Source organism: Balaenoptera musculus, chromosome 2 (assembly GCF_009873245.2).
Source record: "Balaenoptera musculus isolate JJ_BM4_2016_0621 chromosome 2, mBalMus1.pri.v3, whole genome shotgun sequence".
NCBI classification, from domain to species: Eukaryota; Metazoa; Chordata; class Mammalia; order Artiodactyla; family Balaenopteridae; genus Balaenoptera; species Balaenoptera musculus.
The window spans coordinates 122,917,759-122,938,382 of NC_045786.1; the positions used below are offsets into that span (position 1 = coordinate 122,917,759).

The 20,624-nt window shown below is 32.3% G+C and overlaps 1 protein-coding gene across 2 annotated transcripts in view; it reads right to left on the reverse strand.

Moving 5' to 3' along the window:
• Positions 1-20,624, reverse strand: part of MDGA2 (MAM domain containing glycosylphosphatidylinositol anchor 2) — an 801,291-nt gene that overhangs the window by 31,266 nt on the left and 749,401 nt on the right. For both annotated transcript variants that reach the window (XM_036839763.1, XM_036839756.1), the window contains 4 exons: positions 19,477-19,654; positions 15,659-15,679; positions 12,313-12,468; positions 11,681-11,839 (listed from right to left, as the gene is read on the reverse strand). In XM_036839763.1, coding sequence (XP_036695658.1) covers positions 11,681-11,839; positions 12,313-12,468; positions 15,659-15,679; positions 19,477-19,654 — 514 coding nt within the window. The remainder of the gene's footprint in view (positions 1-11,680; positions 11,840-12,312; positions 12,469-15,658; positions 15,680-19,476; positions 19,655-20,624) is intronic.

Genomic DNA, 20,624 nt, shown 5'->3' on the forward strand with positions numbered 1-20,624 from the left:
TTCTCTGATCTCATCAAGCTCCCCTTTATTTTAGTGTTTTATCCAGTTCCTTCTTTTCTTGGTCCACTGTTGTAACATTCTTATCTTTATTTGTCTCATAAAGTTCATATTCCAATTTTATTGAAAATATAAAGCATATACTGTACAAATTTGCCTTCCCCTGAACTGTCAGTAATTCTTCTTCAACAATATGTGCTTCTTTTACTGTGTGCATGTTAGCCTCTTTTTATACTGTGGAATCTTTATTCAAGCCTGATTTTCTCTCTTTTATTTTCTTCCTCTTTATTCATCTTAAATAGTACTTAGTAATCTTGTGGCATTTTCCCCAAAACTGCTAATGGGGCTTCTTTTATATGCACAGGATGGGTGTGGATTTTGTTAGCTCCTCCTCTAAGATCTAAAGCTGGAGGCCAGGTGAATGTGAGGTTTCACTACTAGATAAAGATTTAACAATCTGAGAATAGTGGAAAAGCATTTGTACCTTGAGCCTTTTAAGAGCTGAACTTTCTGGGGTTTTCCCTCTGTGCTCAGTGAGCCACTATGGCAGGGAGTAGCTTTCTGAATCCGTCTTTCTATTTTCTATTTTGGACACTCAATGGGGCTCAGTTTTTCTTGCTTGCTGGTGTTCGTCTCTTGTGCTTCAGAAAGGCAATTTTGTGCCAGAAGGAAAAATCACCACAGCACATATTTCTGTGTGATGTCATTGCATTATACTTTAAAACATTAATCCACAATAGGGAGGGGTCCCAAGGAAATCAAGCCCAAATAAAAATAAATGGCATTAAACATTAAATAAAGTGATAATACTTTTTTGACCCTGTTGTCATTGGATTAACAAAGCATTATGTAGCATATACCTTTCAGAAATTATTTGAAGAAATAGCCTGTGTGGGAATTAAATAGGAAAGGACTGCTTGCCTATTCCATGGCCTACCTCTACTATAGCCTCTAGCTGTATCAGTGGTAACTGATTGAGTTGAGCTGTAATAATTTCTACTGATTTCTATTTAAACTGTATTGCTTTTTCAGAAAGGAAAGTATCAGTTATCTTTTTATTTTTATTTTATTTTTTGTATTTCTTAAATGTATCACCTTAGCTTCTTAACCTAGTAGAAGTCCTTCAATAGCTTGCATGTAAAAAAACGAAGCCTGCTCCCTCTAAGCTACCAATGCAGTTCAAGTTGTTCCATACATTAAAAAATTATCAATGGATACTTCAGTAAATGTGAGGTGCTAATGTAAATAGATGGCAGTGAATGAATTACCATTTTATATGGAAGTCTTATTTCTCTTGGGTAGCATGGCCTGTTATTTTGATTAAAGTGACAGGAATCAATCCTGTCATCAAATTAATACATGGAAATTTCTTTTAAATGTTAATAAAATGATTATATACTTTTTAGACTTATTCATTTTAATTAGGCTAACAGCAGTGTTTACTATATGTCTTTCAGAATTTACTTAAAGTAATAAATACATACCTTTGAAATAAAACACATATTAATATATATGACTTACCATTATTATATCAATAATGATAGATTATTATATCTATATTGACTGTGTTTTATATCAGAGAATATGCTTTGCTGTGATCATGTTTACTTTTTCTTAAATAACATTTTCTTTTTACAGATATAATATAATTTCAAACTTGAATTATTACTGTTTATATTTATTGAATGTGTACTATGTGAAAAATATTTTTCTTAGGTCTAAAGAGGCCAGGTCCAAATTATCCCAGATTTTGAGTTAGTTTTTGAATAGATTATATAGCTAGATTTTACTTAAAAAGGCAAGTATTACTTGTTTTATAACAAAAAGACACTAGAAATATAACTGATTGAAATAAGTTCAAATATATTATAATTTAAATGTCTTATTCTTATGTACATAATATTAATTATATTCCACTTTCCAAATCGATGAATACAAATTATTGATTCACTGGTCTATTTTAGAGCTGATGACAAAAATGCTATTAACAGACAAATGATTTTGGAACATTTTTTTATAGCATGTTTCCAGCTTTTAAGTTATAAAAGAGAATTAAGTACCAAAACTTACTTAAACTTATGTCCAGGTCATCTTGGTCAACAAAATTAGAACTTGCAAAACAGAATAAAGCTATTCAAGAGAAGTTAGATTCAGCAAAGCTGATTCAACCCATTATTATAGTATCACAGTAAGAAAATTCCAAAGTGAATATGATGGATTGTGTTAATACCCTTTAAAAGTAACTTTAAATCCTCAGAGGCAGTGTGTTTATGCTTTGGTAAGCACCAGATACCAATAGGTATGAATTTAATCATCCCCAAGGATTTTCAAATGTTATGTAGTGCCATGACACAAGTTTGAAGTTGGTAAGCAAAACTTAACTATCTTTTTCTTCTGGGTTTCCTAATTCTTATCTTTCGGTCACCAGTCTTTAAGAGTTAGGTGCCAGAGTTAGAGATAACTTTGTTCATCTCATGCTTAGGGATTACAGTCAGAAAGGCTAAATGAACAAAATGCTGTATTATCTCATGAGCAGTGACCTAAGTTTTGGGGTTATTCATGGCGTTATTCAATAACACAATTCTTGTTTTAATATTATTTCATATAAATTGCAGTATAAAATATAATTTGCTTAAATATTATTTATAATTACTGTTACCAAGTTCTCTTCTTTCATTAAGTCCTTAGCATAAACTTACTTTTAATTATTTTACTATAAATATGTATTTTATATGTTTTAGATAAATAATTTAAATATATGTCCTAAAATGTGTATACTTTTCTTTTTAATAGATACTTGAAATTACCAAGTTCATATAAATTAATCTGTAATTTGCTTTACTCCAAAGCCTGGGGAATCACTTGAATATAAATCACATTTTTATTCTAATCAGTAATACAGACTCATTAATTTGAGTTTCAAGATGTGCCAAAATCACCTAGCTCCAGGGAAGAGCAATGTCTATTGATAGGTAATTGGTAACATCATTTGTATTATACACACAGACAAAATGGGAAATTATAAAATCATTCTTTTCTGCTTGAATAGAAACAGCTGTATACATTCATTGTTATTATTTTCTAAAATATATAATTGCAATGATATCTTAAATAAAAAGTGTCTGTTCACTTTCTCCAGTCATTACCATGCCTTCTTGTATCCAGATGAATCTCTACATTAGTGTCCAATAAATTTACTAAAACATAGCTTTCATCAGGCTTTCTATTTCTCTAATATATGCAGAGACCTTATATAGATCTTGTCATTATTTGGTTCTAAAGCCGAGTAGGACCCTGTGGGGCCCTCCCAGGTACAAATCCTTTCCAAGCCCTCCATTTCTTGCTTATAGGAACAAGGCTTCAGTTTCCTAGACCTTTCAGGACTACCAAAGGGCAAATTCAAACAGGTGCTAACCAGAAAAGTGAAGGAATGCAGAAACAAAGGAGGAACAGTCAAGAAACAATAGTGCAATGATGGGGCAGGGTCCTGGTTCCTCCTGAAGAAGTATACATAACAACATCTTCGAATTCTTCTGCACGAACTAAGGCCCCCACCTTAGGTGGAGGATGGTAACATACGGCTGAGCACAAGATTCCTGGAGCACTGCCCTGTTACCTCAGCACCAACCAATCAGAAGAAAGTCTTATACCCTGCATCCCTCACCCCAAATTTTGCCTATAAAAATGCTTCCCTGAAAACCATCAGGGAGTTTGGGCTTTGTAGCTTGACCTGTGTATTCTCCTTGCTTGGCTTTTGCAATAAACCTTTCCCTGATAGAAACTCTGACACTTGGGTTTGTTTGGCCTCACTGTGCATAGGGCACACTAACTTGCATTCAGCAACACTTACCTCTTTTAGAGGATGGTTTACATTTCTTTTCTTCCTTAGAAACTTTATTTTAACTCTGCTGTTCTAGGTGTTCTCTCCTTGTTCACCCATGGCATGGGCCTGTCATGCATTTTTGGTGTATATTACTTTTTGGCTTTTATTCAGTAATTTATTACCCTAAATAAATGATAAACTATTTGATGGATAAGAACCTTTTATCCTAATTCTCTTTTATCCTTTATAGTTCCCTAAACACCACTAGGCACATAGCATGTGCAATTCATCCTATTGAACAGAAATGAGTGAATCTAAGACCTAAGGGTAAAAGTACTCATCATAATAAACCTACACTTCCAATGAAGTTAGTTTAAAAAGGTTGGTACACTGGATGAGAAACAAAAGCATTTAACTTATTTGCTTACCATTAATTCGATTGATGAAATAATACTGTTTATTAATTACACTGAAAATGAGATGTATATTTGAAACATGAGACTTTCTCAGTCACATTATTAATTTTGTTTAAGCATCCTAGCTTCTACTATACATTGTCTGAGGGAATGTAGGGGATCAGGATTTGCCACCCTAAAATATGTTTCTTTGGCATATTAATTGTTTTAAGCTTGTTATTTTCTGAGAAACAGCAGAAGTGGGAAAGACTCTGAAAACCAAGTAGGAGTTGCCCCTTTGTAAGAAACATGTACATTTATAAGGGAAATCTGCATTTGTAAGTGTGTCTCCCTCTTATACCTGGACACATGTATACATGAGGACAACCAGGTCTCTTGAAACTCTTATCAATAGAGAAGGCAATGACTTAAATCTGCATCACAATCACCCGGTTACTGCGCTTTTCCTGGTAACCTCCCATAGCTGACTCTCCCCACCCTCAACATCCTCTTTTATCTTTAGCTGAGGAGGGTATTCAAGGTGAGGACTTTGGCCATTTTGATGAGTTACTCAGTTTTTCTGGGTCTCTCCCATGTATACATGTTACTAAACTTTGTTTGATTTTCTCCTGTTAATTTATCTCACGTCAATTTAATTCTTAGACCAGCCAGAACCCAGAAAAGTAGAGGAAAACTTCTTCCTCCTCAACAGGACCAACATCAATGAATAATTAAATAGGAAGAAAATAAACTTAGGGATAGTTGGTGGTTCATAACCAGAGACTTAAAAGGTAAATGTACTACATATTACATATGGTCTTATTAGAGAGTCTGTGACAAGGATCTGTAATAATATTTTGATTATAAGTGGTAATAAATCATGGTTAAAGTCTATCTACCACCCCCTTAAAAAAAATACATCTTAATTTAACAAAGCAGTTTACTGAATGAATGCCTTCTTTCTATTGCATTGTTTTCACACTGATGACATTGGCATTAACAGTATTAACAACAAACAAGACTTCACTGAAAGCATTATATAATTCTTAACAGAAAGAGTGGATTAATATCAATCATTAACAAACAGCCCACTGTCGGTAGCTATTCTCTAACATTTAAATGTAGAATACTAAATAACCTTATCTATTCTCTCAGCCACCAGGGAATTGTCTTTTTCAAGGACCTTAATTCCGAGAAATTATCAAGATTTAAGTATCTCAAAATTACATATTTATTTTGCTGAGATTCTTCTAGAGTCAATGTAATTAAGACTCTAAAATAATGGCACCTTAATATTTTTTTTCAGGCTCAAATCGACTCTCACGTGGTATTTGATGCCAAGGGGAAAAAATATATGAGTAGATTTTCTGTTTTACAAATATATCTGAGATATAAGCAAAAATGTTGATTTAAAAAAATACTAATCAGAAGAAATATGATCTTTGACTAAAATAAGAATAAAAATCAGACTCCTAAAATCATGCAAAAGATTGTCACCTTTACTTTCTCTACACTTTGTATAAAAACATTTAAGTCCCCTTTTAAAAATCTTTGAATGTCAGCACTGAGAAAGCTTTAATCCAGCTCTTGCTATAGGATAACCTGAGATATCTTATGAAGAGAAACTTAATTGAGGTTAATTTCAGATTCATTAAATTTTATTTCTACATTTTGTTAGATCATCATAAGGTAACATATCTGGATCATAATATTTCAGCTGAAAACCCAAATTTTATTCTTTAATGTATTATGGCCTTTCAGTATATACAATTTTTATTTGTACATGTTTTATGTTTTTTCTAAAAATACTACACGAAGATATTGCTAAGAGTATAGCAATATCTATATAGTATAGCAATATCTATATTGCTTATAGATACTGAGTACTTTTACAAAATACTAAGTACTTTCATAAAGATAAATTTCCCTTTAATTAATTAAGAAATATGTGACACTTTTGTTTCCCTCTACACTTTAGCTGCCAGATAACTTAAATTCAAATTCAAGTTAAGTCAGTGATTAACTTCTATTTTTTTCCCAACCTATCCTATAAGGTCTTGGTGAAACTACCTTCTGGTTTCAATCTAAACTCATACTTTCATTTCCCTCATGTTGTCATTCTTCTAGCACACTCAGAAGCTAAAGTATCTATTTTTGGATGATTTTTTAAAAATCTATTGAGCATTTGTTTTTTCCAGAGGATCAAATATAAATAAATCATGCTATTGCTCTCAAGGAGCTTACAGTGTAACCGGGGTCAGGGTGACAAACATTATGACAAAGATGTGCACCAGGTGTTATGAGAACAGAAGGAGCAGGGAGGATGGGGAGGAATTTTAGCAGATGTCTTTGAGTTGGATTTTGAAGGAAGAATATGAGTAACCTAGATGATTAAAGAGGAGAAAAAGTACTACTTCTACCATATGTTTAAAAAAAATATTCATTTACTTAATAAATATTTATGGAGTGGTCAAATAAACATTTACATTTGCAGGGTACCATGTGATGGGAAGAATCATTGTTTCTGCTCTTCCCAAGCATACAGTTCAAGCAGGACAAAAAACAGAGTCTGTAAAGAAGCCCCAGATACAACACAGATTGATTTGGAGAACTTCAGGTATAACTGGAATAAACCATGGAGCTGCCCCAAGGAGATGTCAGAAAAGCATGTATCCTTGAGGCCCTAACATTACTAGTTTTAGAGAATGATCTTTATCCCCAGAAACTAGGGTCAAAGAGACAGCAAGGAAGGCAGTTAGCAGACTAATTCAGTACAATACACAAGAAGGGATGGAGAGTCGAACTGAGCATTATATCCTAAAATACATTTCAAAACGCTGAGAATTGATGTCCTGATCTCCAAACTCTCCAACTCTCTCTATATCCCTGATCAGTATCGATTTCCTTTTACCACTTTCCTAAAATGGTTTACTCTTTGAAAATGAAACCTTTGCATTTATTTTAAAGAGAAAATAGAAACTGTTCGGAACACGAATTTCACATCTGCTTGCTGTTCTTGCATCTAAGAATGAATCAGAAGCCACATTCTTAATTGTTTTCATCCCATCTCAGTAGAAGAGACATTAGTATCCTCTTCAAGGCTAATCCCCCACCAGACCTCTAAATTCTCATCTCTTCAAGAAACTTGCTTCCCTCTGATTTGTGTATCTCTAAACTTACCCTTTCTTTTAACTCTTTTTTCTCTTGTTTAAGTCCTTCTACAATCCCATGTCTCTCTACTTTATCACTTCTTCCTCACCTTCAAGATTCATGAGAATAGATGTCATTAATGAACTCCTTTTCCTTGCTTCCCATTTGTTCCACAGTGAAATTAGCTTTCTAGAGGCACAACTGTATTTGAACCATTGTTATCAAGTTCAATGAATGTATTCATAAGTGTCTTTTGTATTTTTATATTTAATTTCCTGGTATGTTATGATGCTTATATTTCACATTCTCATTTCTAGAAATAAATGAAGTACATATTTTACTGATTTTTAATAAGCTCTTGTCATATCCAGTGACCTCATATGAGGTTCAATTTCTTTGTAAGAAAATTAGAAATTTAGCTGATTAATCAATCAAAATGCCTACTAGTGGTCATAGGATTGCTGAAATAGTCTTATATTATTGTCAATAGCCAGATCATGTACATTGTATTATATCATGTACATATAAATCAACAGTTAAAGGGTGACACATTAGAGCTCTCATTTATTTTTTTTAAATCAATTTTGATGAAAACTTAACAAGAAATTGTACCACTGTGGCAGATAACCTCTAAGATGCTACCCAATGATTTCAACCTCCTAGGATTAACACTCTTGTGTCACTTCCTCCCCCTGAATGTGAGCTGGAACGATCAATCAGTTATAATAAATAGAATAAGTTATGGGATATCACTCCAATGGTCAGGTTATTAAAAAGTCTTGGGCATGTATTTGCTCTCTCTTCATAGATCACTTGCTCTGGAGGAGGCCTGCTGCCATGAGACAGTCCTATAGAGACATCACATGGCAAAAAACTGAGACCTGCCAAAAACCTAGTGAGTGGGCTTAGAAGGGTATCGTCCCCAAATGAGGTCTTCAAACTAGGCTGCAGTCCTACCTGACAGCTTATCTGCAACCTCATGAGAGGCCTAGAGCTACAGACACTCAAGATAAGCCATACCCATACTCCTGACCCACAGAAAATGTGAGATCATAAATAATTGTGTTTTAAGGTACAAAATGTGGGAGAAATTTATCATGCAGCAATAGATAAGTAATATAACATATCTGACTTTATTTCAAAGAGGAAACTCTTTTCTAAATAATGAATAACTGATCACCCTTTTTTGTATTATTAAAAAAATTGTGACTCTTCTCAGTGATATATTGTCCGTTAGTCCCAGTTAAAAGAGCAATGATTATTTATGGTTGATCAAGAAGTAATAACTGCAAGTAGGCTATTAGAAATCCAGGACAAATCATTTTTGAATCTGGATTTCCAAAAGAAGGAATAAAACTAAGACTGTAGTTTGTAAAAACCAGTGACTATAAATGCACCCCAGTTTAACAGATGAATGAGTGTCTTAGAATAATATTTGCAAAGAGGAAGGGTTTTAGATACAGGCAGCATCTCTCTAATGAGGTAGTTCACCTAGCCATCACTGATTAGTCATGTCTGGAACAGATATTTTTGCCTAGATTTTAGTAAGCAGCATGATTGTGTCCTGCTGAGAGGGGACCCAAGTGACAGACCTAATACCTGCAACCTTCAACCATCTGAGGAAGCAGAGAAATGGCACAGGTATCAAAGTGGTAAATGTTTGAGAACATGGAAGAAATGGAGAACTGCCTTCTCTTTGAAATAAGCGGAACAAAACTAGCAGAACAAGCAGGCATTCACTGACAATAAAGAGCCTAAGAATAACAACTGTGAAGTTAAAAGTATATTGACATTATCTTGGGATTCAGCCTAAATATGCAGAAAGTTTGAGAGGGAGCTCTAAGGTAGCCAGCCTCAAAAATAAGGTAAATACATAGTTTACTCATTAAAGTAATTCAAAATATTGATCTTGGAATTATTCATTTAAAAACCATTTTAAATATGCCTGTTCCAAGGTAAATCGGGAGAAAAAAACGTCCATGAAATATATTCGAAATAGAGAGTAAGTAAAATCATACCTCATCAACTCAAGGGAAGAATTAGAGTTGAGCTAATTCTATCTTTGTAATGAGAGTAATCTCACAATAAGTAAGATGGTTTGGTAATTGTGTGGAGATTTATTTCCTTCATAGTTTAGGCCGTAGTGAACCCATGACTATTCTCATAGTTTTCTAATTGCTTTTCCAGTCTATATTCTGTTTCTCAATAATTTTACCCACGCTTATAAGATTTATTTTTCCAAATCATAGATCTCACTATGCTTGTTGTCTGCACAAAATCCGTAATAACTCCGCCCTGACTACTAAATAGCTAAGCTTTCACAACATTGCAAAGGTCTCCCTGAACAGTGGCGAAGCAGGCAAACTATGTGTCCAGCTTCCCAGATTAGTATTTTGGCTTCACTACTTATCAGTTATGATATGATGGGCATGGTAATTAAAATTCCCTATATTTTAGTTTCCTTATCTATAAAAAACAGGATAACAATTTTAATGAGTGCAAATGTTTACTGTGAACATTAAGGGAAATAATCCATCACGTGTTAGGAATAGTGTCCTGGTCCATTATGAGTACTTCATAAATATTAGCTATTACTTTATTATTGCTAATATTGCTGCTCTTTGAAATTCAAAGTAACCTAAGATTATGAGTGTCTACCATCTGATAGAAGGTTTTATATATGTTATCTCATTTAACTTGAACTAAATAGGAATTATTATTCCTATTTTACAGATGAGGAGACCAAGATCCAGACATTTTAAGTGACTTCTGTAAATTCTTACAGCGACTGACTGCTACAGCCAAATTCCCACCCAGGTTTCCTAACTTCATGTTGAGGGCACTTTTTACTGCATAAGAGTTTTCCTTTCTGGGCTTGTCACCTACTGCTCCACTGTGAAGAATACCGGTAATAATGTTGGCTATGAATCTGAACACCAGCATAACCAGTTACTTGTAATTCATACAAACTCACTGAGGTTCAGTTTTCTCAACTGTGAAAGATGGATAATGATGCTCATTTTTATAAATTTATTAAAAGGATTACTTCACTTAAATAAGTCTAGTAGCTGGTGTATATCATGTGCACAATTTTGTTACTTTATATGAAAATATTTACATTTTTAGTTTTGTTAAATTTATCTTAAGACAATGTTATCCTCACATCTTGCGTTTTACTTCCCCATTACCAGTGCTTTAATCTTCCTTATGCTTATCTCTGTCTATTGAAAATGTACACTTCTTTCATAGAGAAACATTTCCCTTTGTCCCAAAGCATTGCCTTATCCTCCAAATAGACAGAGATCCACAATCCCTTGCCAACCTCTGTGGAGCTAGATATGCTTCACCATTCAGAATTTTGTCTTATTTTAGAAAGCTAAAAGAGTGTATGTCTTGTATATTATGTGACATCCCCAGGAAAGAACTGAAACAGAATCCCATAATTAAACATAGTAATATTTTTGCTGTAAATAGTACATATGGTCACACTCATTTGGATAAATAAAGACTATACATATGTTCATATCACTTCAGGCCAGATATTCTAACACATGTAGATCAGGTTAGCATGTGTTGGCAGATTATTATGTTTAAAACAATTTGTGTTCAGTTGTTTTGATTTTAGAATTGCACATCAAGAATTGTAGATCTGTATGAATTCCTTCCATCCCTGGCCCTTACCAGGTTTGTTAGGTTCATTCTCAGGGTTATGTGGTATTCTGTCTAGCATGATTGCGTATTTACTCATCTTAGCCTTTGTTACTCTTAAGGTCTCTAAGGGCAGGGAGTGTGTCTTCATATTTGTATGTTTTTCAGGATCAAGGATGTTCTTAAATCCTACTAGGTGTGTTAGGCATACTTTATAAACAAGAAACTATCACCAATATTCCAAAAGTGTAGATAGTGCTAAAAGCACTTGTCTTCCAAGTATGGCAATGCTTCTTTTCACGGTCATTAATATACACTGAGTCATTATTCAAGCAAATTTCTTTGGAAAGTAACAGAGTAAATTATACCGGTATTAATTCCCAAGAAGATCTCATAAAGAACTTAACCTATTGATGGTCTGCCTGAATTAGGATTCTAGAGGAGGTAGGTAATGCACCCAAATTTCGAATTTTAATATAAATTTGGGAAATTAGGACGTGATGGGGAACATTCTTAGCATCTTATTTTGCAATTTGCTAGTAAGCCGTTTAAAAGTCAATGATGATACTCTTTGACTAAAATTGATTTCATGCTATGTGTTTGTGAACCTTTTTCTTCTGAGTTACGATTTACTTTAGAATAAACATAGTAATTCTTTCCATCTCACCTATATGTTGTCCATACATGTGATAAAAGAAGCTGAAACAATATGCAGTGTTCGTGGGTCCATAAGGGTTTTTGGGAGCTATGCTGAAAACAGGGCTGAGAAGTCGAGCCTTTTCTCCTTCCAATCTGGGTCTAGATGTCTCAATGTACATATAAAAACCTTTAAAAAGACAAAATAAAATGTTTAAGCAAATTATTATTAGGCAACATGAAATTTAAAATCACTGAGAAGTTTTAGAGTTTTCACACAAAGTAAAGATTGATAGGAGAGTCTGCATCTCATTTCTAAAATCTATATATACAAACATAATATAAAGAATAAATAATCTATATAAAGATAAAATTGTTTAAAATGTATAAAAACTTGAGACAAAATTGGAATTTTAGACTTGAATTATCAAAAAAAAATTCCTAAACTCTCTATATATGTCAGTGAGTTCTGAGTGAAAATTAATGATTACAAACTTTGGAAATATCTGAATTATTTGTATGGTACATAAAAATTTCATGTTTTATTCCAAAATCTTCAAATCTATTGCTAAACATTATCTTGCATTTTGTATTAACAGCATTTCTAAAAAGTCCAAGGCTGGAGTATGATTGTTATGAACACAACATTTCATACCCTCATACCTTCTTTGGAGCCACTACGATCAGCGTTAGGTCCAGTGTTTGGAGTATATTTTGTATTTCTTGTTGCAGTACTTTGCTTTGTCCAGTCAAAATTGTCTGTATCATCTTGGGTAAACAAACAAATGTTACCATCTTCAAATCCACAGTGAAATTCTCCTGTTGACAAATTTTAATTAAAATAATTAAAATAAATTAAATGAATACAAATATTGCAACATTCTTACAAGAAAAATTTAAAACATGATACAGCAATAATAATGCAAGATTGCAATAATGGCACCATAGCCAAAATAATGCACAAGATGATGACTAAACTTAAAACTATTTCAATTTTAATGAAAATGAAAAATAATCTTGATATGTAAATCAGTCTCTTATTTAATAATTTAAACCCAAACCATTTTCCTCTGAAATATACAGATAATTGAAATTAAAGAATACAATGCATGCTTGAATTATGGCTGAAGAATTTCCCCAACTTTCATTGTTCAAGTATAGGTACAATCCAAACAAAACTGTCAATTAGAAAAAGATCTTTATTAATTTACCCAACAGCACTTTAAAGCTGTATACCTTGAGGTTACAATTTTTCACTCCATGTCTCCAGATGCTTTCACGTATACCCATTTGCACAAATGAAGTTTACTTAGGGGAAGATAATGGCAAATTATTTTTAAAAGTAGCTATCTTTCATGCTTTATTTGAATGTGGATTTGCCAGGTGCTTGAAATTCACTAGAAATAAAGTAATGAAAAGAACTTTATGAAGACCTTGTGGAAGGACTGGGATTTCTTGGATGCCAGCCACATGCTGAGTTAAGGCCCAACAACAAGTTCACTGAGAGCTTTCCTTAAGTGTCCCTGAAATGAGGGTGGTAGTAATGTTTCTAGGTATCAAAAGGTTTTCTTACTGGGATGGACCCTGCTTGAAACAGGGGGGTAAATAATGGAGTTTATAATCTCCACTAGAAACAAAATTAAAATTATCCTTAACTGAAAAAAAATAAACATAGTTTATATTATTTCATTCAAACTTATAAGAACTCTATGAAAATACAGAAATGTTAACTCATGAGGCTCATGTAGGAGAAAGCTTTGGCTAATTCCAGCTAGTAAATAATGAAGTCAAAACTGAGTACAGAGTCCCTGTAATTCATAAAGATATAAACACCTAAATAATAAAAACTCCCATTTTTTTCCCCCTGCAATGGGTTAGATTTATCAGATATTCCTGGGAGTGGAGCCCTTGAAGTTGGGATCATGCCCTTGAATTAATCTGTGTGTTTCTATACACTAACAATGAACTATCAGAAAGGGGAATTAAGAAAACGATCTCATTTTCAGTAGCATCAAAAAGAATAAAATACTTAGGAATAAACTTAGCCAAAGAGATGAAAGACTTGTACACTGAAAACTACGAAACATTGATGAAAGAAATTAAAGAAGACACAAATAAATGGAAAGATGTCTCGTGTTCTTGGATTGGAAGAATTAATACTGTTAAAATCTCTATACTACCCAAAGTGGTCTATATATTCAATGCAATCCCCATGACAATGCCAGTGGCGTTTTTTTTTTTTTTAATAGAAATAGAAAATATTCCTAAAATTCTTATCGAACCACAAAAGACCCCAAATTGCCAACACAATTAGGAGGAGGAAGAACAATGCTGGAAACATCACACTTACTGATTTTAAAATATATTGCAAAGCTACAGTAATCAAGAGTATAGTAGTTTTATACTATTGGTGGCAATGTAAATTGGTACAGCTATTATGGAAAACAGTATGAAGGTTCCTAAAAAAACCTAAATACAGAACTACCATATTATCCAGCAATACCTCTTAAGAATATATAACCAAAGGAAACGAAATGAGTATCTTAAAGAGATATGTGCACTCACATGTTCAATGCAGTATTATTTGCAATATACGAGAAATAGAAACAACCTAAGTGTCCATTAATGGACTGTATTTACTTTTAATCTTCTCATGACAACTGTTTTTAAACATTTCTACTGGAAGTGCAGTCAGAGAACTTACCTTCAAAAGAATTATAATCAATATAGTAACTAATTAGCAATAGTACCCTGGGTAGAAGCCAGGGAGAACCTGATTTATGCCATTAATTCATCTTGAAACTGTCATGTATTTGTTCTTTTAGCAAATGATCATTGAACACCGGCTAAATATGAGATGCTGTGATAGACACAAAGATAGTGAGATGCAGAGAGAAATTAGAAACAGATTTAGTTCTTAAGTATCTTACAGTCTACTGGAGGATATGAGAAAACCAAAAATAGCTTCCACATAGATGAAGATAAATTGTTATGGAAAATCAAAATGAGGGAATAATTAATGGAGGAAGAAGTATTTGTGCTAAACATTATAAGAAAAATGAACCTCAAAGAGTTGATAATAATATCCACATTAAAGGGTCATTGTGATGACTAAATGAACTTTTATGCACTGAAGCAAGATGTGAACAATAAAGATCTATAAAAATATTCAGTATTAGTATTTGGATATGCAAAAGCAGAGTAAAAGAGGATCTTTGGTAAGAAATACAGCAAGAACAGAGGTTACAGAATTTGGTCTTTGTTATATAATCAGTTAAAGGCTATTGCAGAAAAGAGAATATAGTAAAATGAGAAAAAAGACTTGGACATTTTCTTCACTAAGTATAGGAAACTGAGAATGTTGAATGGATATGCGTAAGAGTAAAAAGTTGGCTCTTCTCTCTTTTGTTAGACAAGAACAATATATTGCTAGACACAAAATAGAAGACAAAAATCAATTCTTAATTTTAAAATGAAATATTATCAAGAGGATGGTGCTCAGATTATCTTCTTCTCCATATAAGATTGGGATACAGAATAATGATCCATGAAAAATCTTGCTTAAACCATTCAAATACTAACTTTCTAAGTAAATATAATATTTCATGAGTAGAATGTAGAAATCAAAGAATGAAAATTAAAGAAACAAATAATAGCAATACAAATAATATGCAATGCCACAAAAGAAACAACAGTTTATTATTTGTAGTTTACACAAATAACATTTGTTATTTGTGTAAACTACAGTTACACAAATAACAAATGTTAAGCATGTTGGGGAAATGGCTCCATATTTAGCAAAAGTCAATTATCAATATTAAATTATTTGTCTTTACACCAATATCCTTTGAAATTTAAAATTTACAATTATGTCAGTTTTACTGTTTCTAAGCCATTCTATTTTAAACCAAATATGAACAGTTGCTAAATAATCTTTGTATGTTTATGCATTTTCTATTTCTCTTAATTGTCAAATACAGTGCCATTTTTAAAGTGAAAATATACTTACTCAAATGAGGATTAACAGGAGCTACAAGAAAAGCAAAAAATAATGTTAGCATGGCTTGAATGTCTTTTATAAATCAAAGTCTAATCAGTGTCTCATAGTGCCTAACCAAAACTTAATGATCATGCCCACTGTGGCCATGGAGAATTGTATCTGTAATCCATTTTGTTCTAGAGGATTGAATAGAATCTACTTTGGAGCTCAGCAGTAACAGCCTCAAAGTACCCAAAAGATCAATGCTAAATAGCTGTGGGATTTGTTCATTTTCCAAGGAATGGAGTTGCTGATCTTTTATATCTTAACCAGTGCTAAACAAAACCGAGAAATCAAAACTGAGGCTGACAACCTATAATCTAGATGTTTTAACAATGAATGCAATTATCCAACAGAGATTACACTTTAGTTTTTTTTTTGCTGTTATCTACTTCTGGTGAAACTAAAGCAATCTTCATATCATGTCATTATGTGTGTCCCAAAACAAATAGCTACTTTGATGCTGCTTTAATTACATTCACATACACACACACACACACACAGTCTTCAAATGTTAAGCATTGCATATGTATTTTCGTGTACCAGAATAAATATTTATCTCAAAAAACTAATTGTGTTTGCAATACAAGTGCCAAGTGACTTCTACCTGAAGAGGAATGAATACTTTAAATATTACTGAAACAGCATCAAATATATGTCTAACCTAAGAGACAAAATGGTAGCTGTATATATCAATTAGGCATTTATCACTCTGAGAGAAAATTCCATTCTGGATAAAAGAAAGCATTATTGCAGTCTCCCAAAATTACAATGGACAGTTAATCTAACCTCCAGAAGGTTGTCTACTTTGTTGTAAATTCCTAGTATTTGCCATTAACCACTTTTGTTAAACTTGGACATACTAGTAAAGTATGATAGTCAAAAATACACACACATGCATGAAGTAAGTTCATATATAATTGTTAAATTTAGGACACTGAGATCAATTTTAACAAAGTGATTAGTTTCTCAATAAATTACTCTTTACTATCTCTACATTGAGAAGACAGACTATTCCCATTATTTTAATTGTTCTAATTGTTCATTCCCCATTGTAAATTATGAAATGAATAACACAGAGAAGGGACTATACATTTATTAGTTCCACTGAAGGGGAGAAAAAATAATTCCCTTTCTTGCAAGGTATTGGTATATTTTAATTTGAAAATTAATTGTTAAAAATTAAAATTATTTCATAATTAGAATAATATGAAGTTACAATTTTTATATATTGTCTTTGAAAGAAGTAAGCATCTTTAAATTATAATTTAGTTCTAAGAAATGTCACAGCTACATGTAACCTCTGACCAGACTGAATTTTGAGACTTCTCCTACAATATTTTAGTCACCAAATTCACTATAAATATCACAATTAACCTTGTGAAAATTTGCAATTCTAAATTTGAAATATTGCAGTGAGTCTATTTTTCTTTTTTCCAACTAGCATGTCAAATTTCTTATAGATGCCTATATACATTATATGCTTATATACACTAAAGTATACTTTACCCAAGTCCATAGTATATAGAAGTAATTTTTAATTAAAATGTTTAAGATTTTAATAAGCATGCCTAAGATATAAAGATAATTAAAGAAAGTTGGAACTAAACATAATATCTATTTTCCAGATTTATTTTTCATTTTATTTGTTACCTCAGAGTTTTCAATAAGAGCTACTAAGTTTATGAAGATTTTTTTCTATATCTCTGTAAGACAAGTTCTAATAATTTCTAAACTTAGCAAATAAGTAAAGATTTCTGTCATGGAGGAGTGAGCCCTAGTTTTAGTCAGAGTTAGTCATTTCATAGTTGTTTAACTCTACAGGACACAATCTTTCTGGGTCTTAATATCTTCATCTTTTAAAGGAATGGATAGTAATGCATGGTTTCCAATGCCCCTCCATATTACATAGTTTACAGTTTTACAACTTAGGGGCAGGGAGCATAAATACTAGTTAGGAGGAGATAATTCATATTTTATAAAAACATATGACACTAAAAATTTAGAAAAATATACTGGGATGTTATCTAGTTGTTTGCTCGACGGAATCATGAAGGTGATTACAGAATAACAATTGCTCTTCTGCAATAATATTTATATCACTAACAAGAAAATGTACATTTTTAAAAGAATCATATTCAAGAAAATATACACAGTGATTCTAATGCTTTTACATTCCTTGATCTTGTATGAATATTCCACTATACATTATATATTTCAATTTTTTAATGAAAATTGAATATATAATGCCCAATGTGTACTCTGACTGATGAGAGTGAAGAAAAGTGACTTCACAACTCTAATGAGTTTTTAATAATTTCACTTTATTTTTTTACTTCTGACAGTATTCACTGTTTCCCTCTTAAGTAGGAAAAAATACTTAATGCTAAACAGAATGGAGAACTTCAGCTGCAAAAAACCTCATTCTATTATTTTTTTTAACTCAAACCTTAACAATCAATAATAAAAAGAATAATATTCCACTGAAGTAATGAAACACATATGAAATATTTTGCCAGTGACTTATTCAACCTTGAAAAATACATTGATGATTTTAGAGCTAGTCTTTGAATATTATAAATTTAAACAGAAAAGATGTACATAAATCTCAACTGATAAAATATTAATCTGTCAGGTATATGTTAAAAATAATATCATATCTAATCACCACTATTTCTATTTGAACCATTAGAAGGTTTCTGACCAACTTCTTTTCACAGGTTTATACTATTTTCTACTTTTAAGTAGGACATTTAAATAGTAAAGAAATATTAAATGCATATTGTTTATAACTGCAAACTATAACTAACATATACACATTAATATTAGTGATCTAAAAGAAAAAAATGACCAAAAAAAATCAACTAAGATGTCATTCAATAGGTGAATGGATAAACGAACTGTGGTACATCTACACAACGGGATATTATTCAACAACAGAAAGAAATGAGCTACCTAGCCACAAAAAGATATGGAAAAGCTTTAAATGTGTATTGCTAAGTACAATAAACCAGTTTGGAAAGGTTATATGTTGTATGATTCCAAATACACAGCGTTCTGGAAAAGGCAAAACTATAGATATAAGATCTGTGGTTGTCAGGGTTGGAGGAGGGATGGAAGGATAAATAGGTGGAGCACAGAGGAATTTTAGAGCAGTGAAAATATTCTGTATGATACTGTAAGGGTGGATAAATAACATTACACAGTTGTCAAAATCCATATAACTGTACAACACAAATAATGACCCCCCAGTGTAAACTACTGACTTTAATAATGTATCAATATTTGTTAATCAGTTGTAAGAAATGTGCCACATTAATGTAGGATGTTAATAATAGGGGAAACTGTGACAGGGGGAGAAGGCATATATGGGAACACCCTGCACTTCCTACTCAATTTTCTGTAAACTTAAAACTGCTCTAAAAAATGAAAAAAAACTTAAAATTCAATCACATTTCCTAATTTCTTAATGATATTCATTTTAAAATCATCAAGAATTTGAAAAAAAAATGTATACATACTGCTTCATAACTATGGGATAGAAAATAAAAAGACACTGTGACATTATCACCTAGGTTCAATGTTAATTAAGCATTTTTCTATATCTCTACTTATAACCAAATATTACAATTTATGATGATTAAGTATTGTGGGATTTTTTTCACTTGGTTAATGACCCAGAAAGTCAATATGCTAAGTTTTATTTTGTGTCTAAATTTGGTAGATAGTTACAACCTTCTAGAGAGTTTAGCATGCAAATAAATACTTTTAAATGAAAAGCTACTTACCACTATATTTGATGACACGAATTGTTGAATCTCCTTCTCCAAATTTGGTGAGAGGAGTCAGTCGGACTTCATACGCCTCTGGTTTAATTAGCTCAGTCAAGTTATATGTAATTAATTCTCCCTTTTGAATATTCCCATTTATTTTAATCTCCTGTTCCCACCATCGCTGCTGTCCAGCCTGAAATTAAAAGAATTATATAATAATATTCCTGGTATTTTTAACTGTGTGTTGGTCATGTGGCTAAAAATACTACTGCTGGGGATTCTTTGGGGCCTAGGACAAAGTTATATTCCGTTAAAGATGTACCTTTGTTTCTGATATGCTCCTAGGGGCATCAATAGTATGGTTCACTTTTACTTTGAATGTGAAGCCCTTTGGCGTCACAGATTAAAGTGGAGATGATCCCTTGCTTTGGGCAGGCCTTGGGTTTTCAATCCTGTCTGCCTCACCACTGCCAAACTATAAGAAAGTTCAAGTTTGTCTGGGTTGGTTAATAGCTGAGGACAAAAGCAACTTGGGTGGGAAATCCCATTTATTACTTTGATTTTCCATTGTCCCTTAGATTTTTACCTAAGGGATGTGTGTGTGTGCGTGTGTGTGTGCCTGCACCATATATATATATACACACACACACACACACTCTATATATGTTAATGTTATATATATACATATTCATATATTTATATATTTGCTTGTTTTCTGAGGGTGGGTTAATCCTAATTATATAGCCTAGCCTGCTATATTTCTGGAAATGAAAATCTCAAGTATGTGCTATTAGCACAGCATTAGACAAATGACAAACAAAATAATGAAATGGAACAGAAAGCCCATATATAGATTTGTGGGGTTGTTCACATAGAAGACATGAAAATATATACTACTCAATTGGTTATGTATATAAAAAAATACATAAATGTAATCCCTATTGCATATCTTATAACGAAAAGAAAAAAGAAAAGGCAGTCTCAGGAGGATCACATACTTAAATTTTTTTTTTTTCAAATACTTAAATTTAAAAGGCAAAAGTTAAATCATTTAGAAAAAACACAGAAGAATGTCATTATGACCTCAGGTAAGGTGTTACTTTCTTAAACAGAATAGAAAAGCACAATTAGTAAAGGAAAAGATTGATAAATTAGCCAATCTT